Here is an 11,463-nt window from a genome sequence, read left to right on the forward strand (position 1 = left end):
CCCCTGCTTGGATTCGGTCATCGCGCCTCCGTAGCGTAGCTCCCTCCTTCCGATGACCGACAGCGCCAAGCCGAGCCCGCGCTGCTCGAGGTGAAATGCACATGCCTCGGCTGCATCGATCATATAGACACCACTCTCCAGCCATTGATCGCGTTTTAGTTTTGTAGAAACATATTCAAGACAGATGCGGGCGTTAGGCTTTCTTACAATGATTCAAATGCAAACTCTCCAATGGATCATGAGGATATTGCAGGTTAATCGCACCATTAGAGAGTGTGCATTGCATCTTGAGGGGCGAAAAGCTAGAGTGTCAGTTGCATGCAGCCGTAGAGTGCGACTCGCACTTGGGCGATGTGCGTGTCTTGTATAGGTATTCAATGCGGTCTGTATGCTTGGCCGTTTGCTTGGCAAGAGGAGCTCAAGATCCAAAAAAGAGGGTGAAGCTCTACCCAGATCATGGATACCGATTGGGATCGGTGAGTATGCCACTCTCCAAGCGCATCAATGCCCGTTGACGTAAATGACGCTTGAATCGTGACTATAGTGTTCAAGATGCACTTGGATACGAACAAGAAGTCTTCGGAGAACTCAATGATGTCAGGCGAGGGTTCTGGAATCGTGATCAGGCCCGGCAAACTTCATTTGATCCCCTTTGCCTTGCCTCAGCCAAGCCTCAGGTTGCATGCGACCAATGCGCACCTCGCAGCTCGAAAGTCTTATTTTAAACGCCCCCTAACCTGTTTCAATTGACAGGGTCTGTTCCATTCGCTGCCTGAGTCCGAACGCTCGAGTCGCGCCACACTAGCTTTCGCGCGTGGGGTGAAAGCGTTTTTATGCCGATTGGAAAGTTAAGAATAATTGTGCACCCGAGCAGAGCCTTATTTTATGTTTTCGTTATCTTCATGTAGTAGAAGATTTGCACCCTCCTCGACGTTTTTCTTGTCAATTCGACGTGCACGACGGGGGAAGCTCCAGGTGCCGCAATATAGCGCCATCGGGGGGAATGCTGAACAATCTTGTACGGCATTATCCTCTGGGATCGGCACCGCCAAACCTGCCAAAGACCCCGACACAAACCCGTGAGATTTCCGGATCGGAGGGGGCATTTGCTTGATCAAGGACCCGGTTTTTGAAATGCGGGATCGAGTATTTCAAAAGACCCATGCCCGGGGTTCAGTCTCGGCATCTTTCAAGCGGTCAACCAACCAGCTCTACATCCATCAAGCCGTGGCCCAGCTGCGACGGCTTACACCAGCTTACATCTCCGTTCCAATATGACCGTCGGATCACGTATTAAGCCCGATGAGGCGACGTCGTTGCTCTCGGACCAGCGCAACGACCGAGGTAAGAATCATCTCTCACACTGAGGACTTGTCAGCTTCATCACCCCACTCCGAGGCCACACCCCCCTTCAATCCACGATGACTGGCCACCATATTTGACTGTGTCAACTAGCCAAGTACCCGCCACTACTGCTAACTCGTAGCACAGACGCCGAACAGGCCCTAGATGCCAACGCAGACGATGGACCGCAAATGCGGCTGCCGTCTTCGTCGACGGTTCTCAAGATCGTCTCCGTCCTCCTCGTAGGGGCATTCACGTCCAACGGCGACAGCTCGCTGGTGCTGGCGACCCACCCCACCATCGCGTCCGAGTTCGACTGCCTGTCTGCCTCCAGCTGGCTGTTTGTCTCATTCAGTCTGGCCGGGGCTGCCACCCAGACTCTGGTATGCCGTCCACCCTTCTCTCTTGGGGCACTCTTCTCTGATCCACTCGCTCACGACCACCCTCTCTTTCTCATCTCTCTCCCCATTTCCTGGTCGTGTGATAGCAATGTATCTGACTTGAGATAAAGTATGGCAAGCTCAGCGACATCTATGGCCGACGCCGGCTGCTGATCATCTCTTATATCCTTTTTGCGGTAGGCTGGTAAGTGAAACACACCAGTCTTGCACCTCGTAATCTGATCTATACGGAACTGACGAACCGCAGTGGGTTGGTGGGCACCGGCAACTCCATGGGCATGGTCATACTCGGTCGAATCATCTCCGGCTGTGGCGGCTCAGCGATGAACGTCTTGGGTATCCTGATCATCACAGGTAAGACCTACCATCCCTTGCCAGAGATGCCGCCCTTGCGCATCTGAAGTCCCTTTCGAGACTATCCCCATCATTGCTTCGCGTATCGCTACTGACGGAAAACCCAGACCTCGTCCCCATCCGCGACGTAGCCACCTGGCAATCCGGCGTCAACCTCGCCTCGACCACGGGCCGCAGCCTAGGCGGCCCCGTAGGCGGCTGGCTAGCCGACACGGTAGGCTGGCGCTGGTCATTCATGGGCCAAGTTCCGCTCTTCCTCGTCGCCATTGCCCTCAGCATGGCATGGTTGCCCGGGAATGACGCCGCCGCCGCCAACACCAAACCCGCCACCACCGCCAAGCTCGCCACCGAGTCAGAGGACATCAACAACACGTACGGCCAATCCGATGATGACGATGACGATGCCGCCGTCGGCACAATCACATCCCACAGCAGCAGCGGCAGGTCGGCCCTCGCCCGCCTCGACATCCCCGGCGCCACCTTCCTCGCCCTCGCCATCCTGACCCTGCTGCTTCCCTTGGATATCGGAGGGACCCAAGTCCCCTGGACGCACCCCCTCATCTTCGCCCTAGTCGGCGCTACGGTAGTCCTAAGCGGCCTCTTCCTCGCCACCGAGGCCTGGTGGGCCGCCGAGCCCATCGTCCCCATCGAGCTGCTGAAACACCGCGACGTGCTCCTCGTCTACTTCATCACGGCCTCCCAGGGCGCCGCCCAGCTGGGCCTCATGTTCGCCGTGCCCCTCTATTTCCAAGTAACCCAGCGCGTATCGAACGCCGTCGCCGGCAGCTACCTCGTCCCCGCCGTCGCCGGCAACGCTATCGGGGCCATCCTCGCCGGCGTAGTGATCAAAAGGTTTACACCCCCGCGCTGATACATAGAGCCCACCAATTAATCAGCAGCTAACCGAAAATCAATAGAACCGGCCGCTACAAACCCCTCCTCTTCTTCGCCACCCTCGCCTCCTCGGCCTCCTACGCCCTCCTCATCCTGCGCTGGCACGGCCACACCAACGTCTGGGAGTCCCTCTACATTTTTCCCGCCGGGCTGGGCACGGGCATCGTGCAGACGGCCACCTTCGTCGCCGTCCAGGCCGCCATCGACCCCGCCCACAAGGCGGCCGCCATGTCGGGCAACTTCCTCGTCGTCACCATCGGCGGCATGGCCGGCATGGTCGCCGTCAACGCCGTCACCGTCGAGACCATGACCCGGACCCTCGACGGGCTCCTGAGCGCCATGGACATCGGGGCCATGGCACGTCACCAGGTACGCTTACTTACATGTTTATCATATTGTGTGTAGATAATACACCGACTACTAACGTAACATCAGATCATCGAGAAGGCCGCATCGAATATCGACTACATTGATGAAGTGGGTGCCAACATTTCTTCTGCTGTGGTTAAATCATATGTGGAGGGGATATCTGCCAGCCATCTCGTATCACTGGTAGGCTCTTTGTCGGCGGTACTGGGGTCGCTGATGATGCGAGAATACAAGCTGTAGGAAAATTCCCTGTCAAGTTGATCAATCTATCTGGCCTATGAAACGACTGGCGACAGACCCATTTCTATGTAATTAGAAAAAAAGACTAGAAACAAATTGCACCGTCATGATTTACCATAGCAACTCCCTCTCTCATCAAGACTTGTAGTTGGATGAGGCCTTCGCGATGATGTTCCCATCACTCTTTAGCCATCCCTGACATATTGAAACCTGATCGCGAGCCCGATCAACCAATCGATCAATACTGGGCGCGAAATTGCGTAAACGGCGCCGGCTGCCTTCTACCTCATCCGAGGCTCTTTGATAGCTAGTTCGCAGGGCCCGATACTTCTCGCGTGCTTTTCCTAGCGTCTCGGACAAAGTCGCCGCAGTGTCCTCAGATAGTATCTCCAACGATGCGGTTTCCGCCAACGGAGTAGCGTGTGCGATCCATTGGTCCAGTTGAGCAATCTTGGCGCTGTAGATGCTCTCTTCATCCAGCACGTTTTGTGCAACATGGCTGTTCATGATGGCTTGCAGCTGTAGCGCACTGTCCATCGCCAGTATCGATCTATCCCTCTGCGTTTCAGTGACTCGATGAAGCGCAGTTATCTTGGATGCAAGAATCTCTGCGGCGGTAGTGTCTGAACTCGGCTTTGGTTGGTGCTTGGCGTCCAGCATTCGGGGACGTGAAATATCAGGTAAAATTCTCTCGACATCAAAGCCCGTCACGGTCTCTCCAGAAACAGCGATAAAGAATTGTCTCCAGAGTTCCCCATGAGACATCTCAAGTTTAGGAAGCTCAAATATGAGGCGCCAGAGAGATGTGACGCATAGGAGGCCGGAGTCGTTGCTGTCTTGCATTCGTTGACCATTCCATTCCACACCACCTAGGATATTTCTGTCTTCGGCGAGTGTGTAAAGGGTACTGATGACGTTTGAGATCCGTATCTTGTTCACTTGTTCTGACTCTGGATAGAAAACAAACACTTTGTTCACGGTCTTCTTCCAGAATATACCAACCCAGTAATTCCCGTTCACTTTCCACATGCAAGCGACTGATTTGGCCTCGGACTGTTTCAGTTCCGGCAGGGACGGTTTAAACTGAGATTCGAGCCTCATCATGGTCGCGTGATTTAGATATTGTACACCTGGGGTTGCGCCGGCAGCAATACGTAAGGCGGTATTGATTTCATCATATGTGAGCTTCCTCGCTGCATCGCCACCCAAGAGCTTCCGGTCGCTTTGAACGGCGAGAGATGATGCCAAACCAGTGGTTGCATCAGCAGTGCGCGGAGAGGCAACGACTTCTTCGGGTGAGGTCTGGGTAGCCGCAGTAGCAGTTCTCCGGGAGGATCTTGCGTTGAGTTGGGGTGTGCTTGCGTCTTCGTTGGTCGAGGCCTTTCGCTTTCTCAGTCTACCAGACCAAGCCTCGTCCCCCATGACTGGCTCGCCCCAAAGAGAACCGCCTTGGTGATCACGTCGTGTCGGTTTGGTTGGGCTGTCGACGCTGTGCTCAGCGTGGACGAACGTCGTCTTGTTGGGTCCAGGGTGCAGGAGTTGGACTGACAATGAGCATATGTCAGTAGGATATACGATTGTTGCGGAAAGAGGAAATGATTCACTTACCAGCAGCCTTGACGAACTTGGGCATGAGGGGAGGGTACATGGAGTAATGTGTGTTTTTGGGGGCGCAATCGCGAGCGAAGACAACTGACTCGTCTCGGCTCTCGTTGGAAGTTTGGATGGGAACGTGCGTCTTGTACAGTGTTATGACGAGCGGGTAGACGCGCTCGAATGGTATTGCGAGGTTCCTGGCCTGGTGAAGTTCAGTCATGGTTTTCAGGCTGATCGATCTCTTTCCAGCTCCGAAAAAGAGACAGAGTAGCCGGGTGTCGTCAATACCAATCCACCGAGCCAAATCGAGCGCGATTTGGATGTCCTGCTTGTTGTATACTTCGAGCTCGTCGCTGCCAAATTCCGCCTCGAGCACCAGGATCAGTTCCTCGGGTTTGATGTCCTGCTCGAGAATCCAGGTCGCGAAAGGTGTTTGCAATGGGTAATTCTCGTCATCTTCATTCCGACTTTCCCACACGCTGTGAATCTCCTGTAGTGATGTCATCTTGATGTAGCCCTTGACTACGCTGGTCCATAGCTTTCTGATTGTGGTTGTGCCGTCTGATGCTGAACGAAGCGAGGTCCGCAACTGCTGGATGTTTTGATTTGTAGCCTCCTTGGGACGAGACATGACGGCGAGCATAGGTAGAGTCTTCCTCCTCGTGGTATTCCATGAAATGAAAGAGGGTCGGGGGGTAGGTTTCCAGGTCAAAACACAACGTCAACAGTATTTGAGCTCGAGGTCGAGGCGCTGGGAGGAGTTCGATGGCTTTCCAAGTCGTTGTTAGGCAGATGGGAAGCTGTTTCGGTGGGGTTGCGAGGGCGCACCTTCCCTAATATTCTGTTGACCAAAATATCGAGCACATGCCCATCACGCCGTTGATTTGTAGACGGATTGTTTCAAGTCGACCCCACCCTTCTAATAGATGGACGTGAATGCCATTTCTATGAAACCCAGGCTTATCAAGTCTACTCGGGTGTTTTTGAATGTCATCCCGAGGCCTGAGATCAAATTCAAATTTGTGATTTGCACAGGAAATAGATTTGACGCGGCATCCAATATATTTAGGCAGTAACACGGGAAATGAGGCAAAAATAACGAAATATATAAACTATCCACACCCTTGTATTCACAAACTCTTCACATTCCCAAAGCTCAAGTCCTTGCATCCCCATGTATTGAAGGTGGAACAATCTCAACCGGTATCTACAGAGGAAATGAAACGAAAGATATCCATACACCAAATAGCAAGAAGATAAGTAAGGAAACAACAGAACGCGCCAGCCAGAACGACATAACCCCAAATTCATTACCCTTGTCCAAACCACCCAACAAACCTTGCTCAACTGTCCCAAATCGCACCATAGGCCGGCACCCCCCGCGTCTCCAGCCCATAAACCACCTTCTTGGTGATCTTCTCATTCGCAATGATGATGACCGCCTCGGCCTGGAAGCTGCGCATGAGATTGTACCCCATCTTCACCAGATCCGGCCGGCCGAGAAGCTTGGTGTCATGAATGACGGCGTCAGGGATCTTCTCCATAATAGTATCCAACAGGGGCCGGCCAAACGTCTTCTCAGGGTTGGGCGTCGACCAGATAAGCTGCGTCGGGCACGAGGCGTCCTGGATGTGACCCAGGAGCGGCCCAATTCCTGAGCCTGTGGCGATGACGACGACACGCCGGAACAGAGTCGCGATGCGCATCACGCCACAAGTTGGGACACCACGAACCCAGAGGTGTGTTGGGGGGTTCAGGATGGCCTGCTTAGTCCAGTCGCCCGCGTTGGACACGACAAGCGAGTAGCCCTTGTTGCGACCGTTGGCAGGCTTCGGCGCCGGGATGGTGGCGAAAGAGTGCCACTCAATCAGGGGTCGCCGGGAGATGCGCGTGAAGCTGCCGTTGACGGGGACCGTGTAGTCGAAGTGAAGACGTACAGCATGGTCCGACAACACCTCGGCATCGACCGGGACCTTGCGGAGGAACAACCACGAGGTGGCAATGCAGCAGGTCGCGACAGTAAGAAGCCAGAGCGACGGGACGCGCACACAAGCGGCACCAAGGCTTTGACCAGGAGGTTTGGTGTCGTTGGTGGAAACGACGACCTGGACCCAGAAGAGACCGAGCATAGTCCACCCGACGAAGCGGTGGACCCTCTCGAAGAAATCATGGTATCGCTTGCGCATGGTCGGATAGGCCAATACGAACATGAAGAGGAAGAGCCCGGTGAGCAGCCACGAGATAACGGCAGTACCGGCTGACTGTCGCAGCTTGGTGCCCGCGCAGGTGTCGGGTAGCGCTTGGCAGGTGACACTGGCGACATTCGACGCCAGAAGCCAGATCCCAGCGCAAACCGCAGCACTGGAATGCATGCCGCCAAAGTGGTAGATCTTGGCGCATCGCCTGCGAATTGCCAAGGGCCACGACTTGGGGACATTGCAACAGACGGTGTAGAGGGCGTTGATGATAAAATCCTGCCGCATCATTACAGCCAAGGCTAAGTTGATAGCCGTCATGGTGCTCAGCCAGTGTCGGTCAACACCGGTGACGAAGATGGCGATCAGAGCGGCGAGGTTCGAAAGACCAACCAGCGAGAACAAGAAGCGATACACAATGAAGATTCGATAAACGATGCCACGGAACGGTTTTCGGATCTTCTTCTCGGGGATGTCGCCAGTGAGATCCAGCGGCTGCTTTTTCTCTGAGAAGACAGTGCTGCTTTTGCTGCTGAGCGAGGTAAGCGGCGACCTGTCGCCTGTAGAAGCTTGGGCGGTGGTATCGGACATCCTGCTGCTTGATGCACCAGAACTGAGCACAACCTCATCAATGGCAAGACTGGGATCGGCTATGCGACGCAGGGATTTCTTATCGAGCTTGCCATTTCCAGTTTCCGGTAGAGCTTCGAGCGTGTGGAAGTGGGAAGGGACTGCATAATATGGCTGGCGAGATTTAAGGTGCTCACGTAGAGCGTTGATATCGACCGAGGCGGGTTCCAGGAAGCCATGGATTTCACCTAGGACCAGCAACGCCGTGGCTCGGCGAACACCGGGAAAGCTGTTGACGGATGCAGAAATGCCGTCGAGCTCCACTCGAAAGCCTTTGACCTTAACTTGGTCGTCGACACGGCCAAGAATGTCAAGTGACCCGTCCGACCTCCACCGCCCCAGGTCGCCAGTGTTGTACATGAGACTTCCGTCGCTCGCAAAGATGTCTGGCTTGTATTTGGAGAGAGTGGCAGCAGGAAGACCGACGTAGCCCCGCGAGATTCCATGTCCACCGGCCCACATCACGCCCGGCTCCCCGAAGGGAACAGGATTCAGGTCTTCGTCGAGCACGTAGACCGAGTTGTTGGGGGTGGCGGATCCAATGGTCAGATCGCCACCGGGACGGTGCTTATGCATCGTATTCACGATGGTGGTCTCCGTCGGACCACAGCAATTGTAGTAGGTCCCATGTGTGGCCCAGAGGTCGGCAATTCTTTGGCTGCTCGGCTCTCCAGCCGTGGCAACGACCTTGATGGAGGGGTACGCATCTGGACTGTACTTGGCCAAGATGCTTGGGGTGCAAATGAGAACATTAATCTGCTCAAGGGCAGGCTCCCATTTGGAGCCTCGCATGACAAGGGTTCCTCCATTGCATAAACAACCAAGAATTTCCCATGCGGCCATGTCGAAGCTGATGTTTAGGACGGACCCCACATATGTTCCCGGTTGAATGCCAAGATTGCCGGGCCCAAGGCAAACGAGGTTGGTCACATTCTTATGAGTGATGTTGACGCCTTTAGGTGTGCCGGTGGTGCCGCTAGTGTAGATAACATAGCAGCCGTGGTCCTCTCTAGCGAGATCAACGAACCCGGCCTCGAAAGGATAGCTCTCGTGCTCGTTCGATAAATCATTCGATTCCTCGTTGTCACCAATGGTAACAATTTGGCAAGAGATGCCATCCAGACCGGCGATTCGGTACGCGGTGGATGGGAGGCAGAGAGCGATTCCGGCACCGCTCTGCTGCAACACGACCTTGAGCGTAGAATCTGGCACAACTCCTCCGTCCAGAGGCACATACTGTGCACCGCATGCTAAGACAGCAAAGATGCCGACCAGCATTTCGATGCCACGCTTGACAACCAGCGGAACCCGGTCGCTGGGTTTGACGCCAAGACTCCGCAGGTGGAGAGCAAGTTGACGGCTTTGAGACGCTAGCTCAGAGTAGGATATGTCGCGCGTGGACGTTCCGGACAGGTCCCGAGCCGCAATATCAGCGGGCCTGGCTTCGGCATGGTAAAAGAAAGCCGAGGTGACGGTTGGGAAAGCGGAACGTTCTTTCGGCCCAAAACTGAAGTAGAGAGGGTCAGAAGGATTGAGATTGGCCACAGCGGCTTGCCCAAGGTGGACAGGCCGGAGCTGCTGGTCCGCAACTGACGCCATAGACTTGAAAGGGTTGTGGGAGATCGGCAAAGCCACGGGGAAAAGGGCAAGATAGATTAAGTGATGCTTAGAGCCGACGGGAGAGCGACTGATAGTGGTTCGCTAAGAGGATGAATTGCAAACCCCTCTAGACTCCTCGCTTGAGGGCCCGGACGTCCAGTGGTATAAATATGTCCTGAGGATCCCCAACAGGGACCATGCCATCAACGTCCCTGCTACCACCAACCTCGAAGAGTGTTCAGATCGACCAAGGTTGAGGAACTGTGATACCTTCCTAAGTCGTCCATGATGTCCGGCGGCTTGCTTCCGTATCGTCGAATGCCAATTTATCCAGAAGATCATTCTGCTTCCGTTCTCATGCAGATGGTGTAGGTCCATCGCCATCGTGGAAGAGCTTCTGATAGAAAGAGGTCGGGCCTATGGAGGAGCCCAATATGCCACCGTCTTATCCAACCCGCGCACAGTTCGACGACCTGCATTGCAGTCTTTCCCGTCTTGGCAAAGTATGAGCGATTGCATCGCAGACGAGCCGTATAAGGACACGGAAATGACGTCATTGAATACAATGTATTGTGGGATGGATGGTGGAGCGTTGTATACTCATATCAACATGTTCGAATGAGAATTGGAGGAAAATTGATGCCACCATCGCTTGAGGCACATCAAGGCCTGTGTGGATATCGAATGTGGAAAGAAGCGCCGACGGGTATGTCAGGGCAGCGTCGATGAGACGAGGTTGACAAAGAGATTGCCACTCTTTGCAGCATGCAGCGACTGAGAGGGTTCCTTGATGAGGATTGGGACACGTTTGCCAGCCTCCGTGAGGGTAGGGAAAGACTGAGCATCGAGATCGCCGCATACAGGGGAAAACAGTGCTCCTCTTTCCCTCGTGGAAGACCACGCGGCTCGCTACGCCGACGAAGTGGGGATGGAAGATTGGCTTTGAGATCGATCATCGCCCGGCGGCTGATGGGACACCAAATTTGAATCCCAGATACAGGTCGTGTCCCCGTCAGCTAGTGGCACCAGAGCCGACACTCCGATGGAATATGCCGTGGTTGGGACAACAGGGCAGCTCGCAGCCCAGAAGTCTATCCAGCCTCAGAGCTGACAGGGCCAGCCAAGCGTCGATTGAAGCTAGCCAAAGGATCTAGGATCTTAGCTATCTGGGTTCAAGACGGAAGAATGACGGCTGCGAAGCTGGGTTTATTGCCCAGACGGAAAGCTTCATGTCGAGTATGAACATGGTTGATGCTCAATCCGGAATCCCCATGCAAGGTGTGACAGCTCCGAATCACAGGCGACTGGCTGGACGTCTTGAGCGGCCGACGCGGCTTTCGCGGGAGGAATGCAATGTGCGAGCCGGCAGAATTGCAGAAGACACATCACCGGAGGAGTCGATCAAGGTTGCATTGGGCGTCGGGTCTGGGGGTGACTCTTTCGGGCGATGAAGAAAAGCTGGGCAAGTGCTTCATAAGCACTTGGTAAGCAAGCAGGTTCGACTGGATCCCCCTGACCATTGGCGCTTCTGCGCCGAATGACGGGCGTGGGCCCGCTTCCCCTTCCCGAGATCCTTCACCTCGGCGAGGCTGCTGTCGGAGCGCAGAAATCGCGAGACAAGTATCTCTTGTTAGCTTGCAAGGTTGCAAGCTACGTTGGATTAGAGATTTGATGTTGCACAAAACTGGCGACATTTGGCGCACGACTGGCGCCATTCGGCGCATGGCCGGCGACATGGAAGGAGAGCTGGGTGCAATCTCTGTCACTGGTGGGATTGTGAGAAGGGCCGCATCGCCATCGATCGCGACAGAGCCAACGTCAAAAGCATGTGAATGCTGCAT

The 11,463-nt window shown here is 54.7% G+C and overlaps 4 protein-coding genes across 4 annotated transcripts; 1 reads left to right on the top strand and 3 right to left on the bottom strand.

Moving 5' to 3' along the window:
* Positions 1 to 1,274: 1,274 nt before the first annotated feature.
* PG985_013186 (uncharacterized protein) lies at positions 1,275 to 3,602 on the top strand (the record flags this gene model as incomplete). The annotated part of the gene is made up of 7 exons (XM_066832952.1): positions 1,275 to 1,344; positions 1,492 to 1,727; positions 1,856 to 1,929; positions 1,993 to 2,099; positions 2,207 to 2,951; positions 3,017 to 3,362; positions 3,429 to 3,602. The coding sequence occupies 7 exons, from the start codon at positions 1,275 to 1,277 to the stop codon at positions 3,600 to 3,602; spliced, it is 1,752 nt and encodes a 583-aa protein (XP_066677692.1).
* Positions 3,603 to 3,737: 135 nt separating this feature from the next.
* Positions 3,738 to 5,829, bottom strand: PG985_013187 (uncharacterized protein; the record flags this gene model as incomplete). The annotated part of the gene is made up of 2 exons (XM_066832953.1): positions 3,738 to 5,146; positions 5,211 to 5,829. 2 exons carry the CDS (start codon positions 5,827 to 5,829, stop codon positions 3,738 to 3,740), a joined length of 2,028 nt encoding a protein of 675 aa, XP_066677693.1.
* Positions 5,830 to 6,541: 712 nt separating this feature from the next.
* On the bottom strand, positions 6,542 to 9,622 carry PG985_013188 (uncharacterized protein; the record flags this gene model as incomplete). Its single annotated transcript, XM_066832954.1, has 1 exon — positions 6,542 to 9,622. One exon carries the CDS (start codon positions 9,620 to 9,622, stop codon positions 6,542 to 6,544), a length of 3,081 nt encoding a protein of 1,026 aa, XP_066677694.1.
* Positions 9,623 to 11,007: 1,385 nt separating this feature from the next.
* On the bottom strand, positions 11,008 to 11,463 carry PG985_013189 (uncharacterized protein; the record flags this gene model as incomplete). The annotated part of the gene is made up of 1 exon (XM_066832955.1): positions 11,008 to 11,463. One exon carries the CDS (start codon positions 11,461 to 11,463, stop codon positions 11,008 to 11,010), a length of 456 nt encoding a protein of 151 aa, XP_066677695.1.

Source organism: Apiospora marii (assembly GCF_038362585.1).
Source record: "Apiospora marii strain CBS 49790 chromosome Unknown utg000011l_segment0_segment0, whole genome shotgun sequence".
Taxonomy (NCBI): Eukaryota; Fungi; Ascomycota; class Sordariomycetes; order Amphisphaeriales; family Apiosporaceae; genus Apiospora; species Apiospora marii.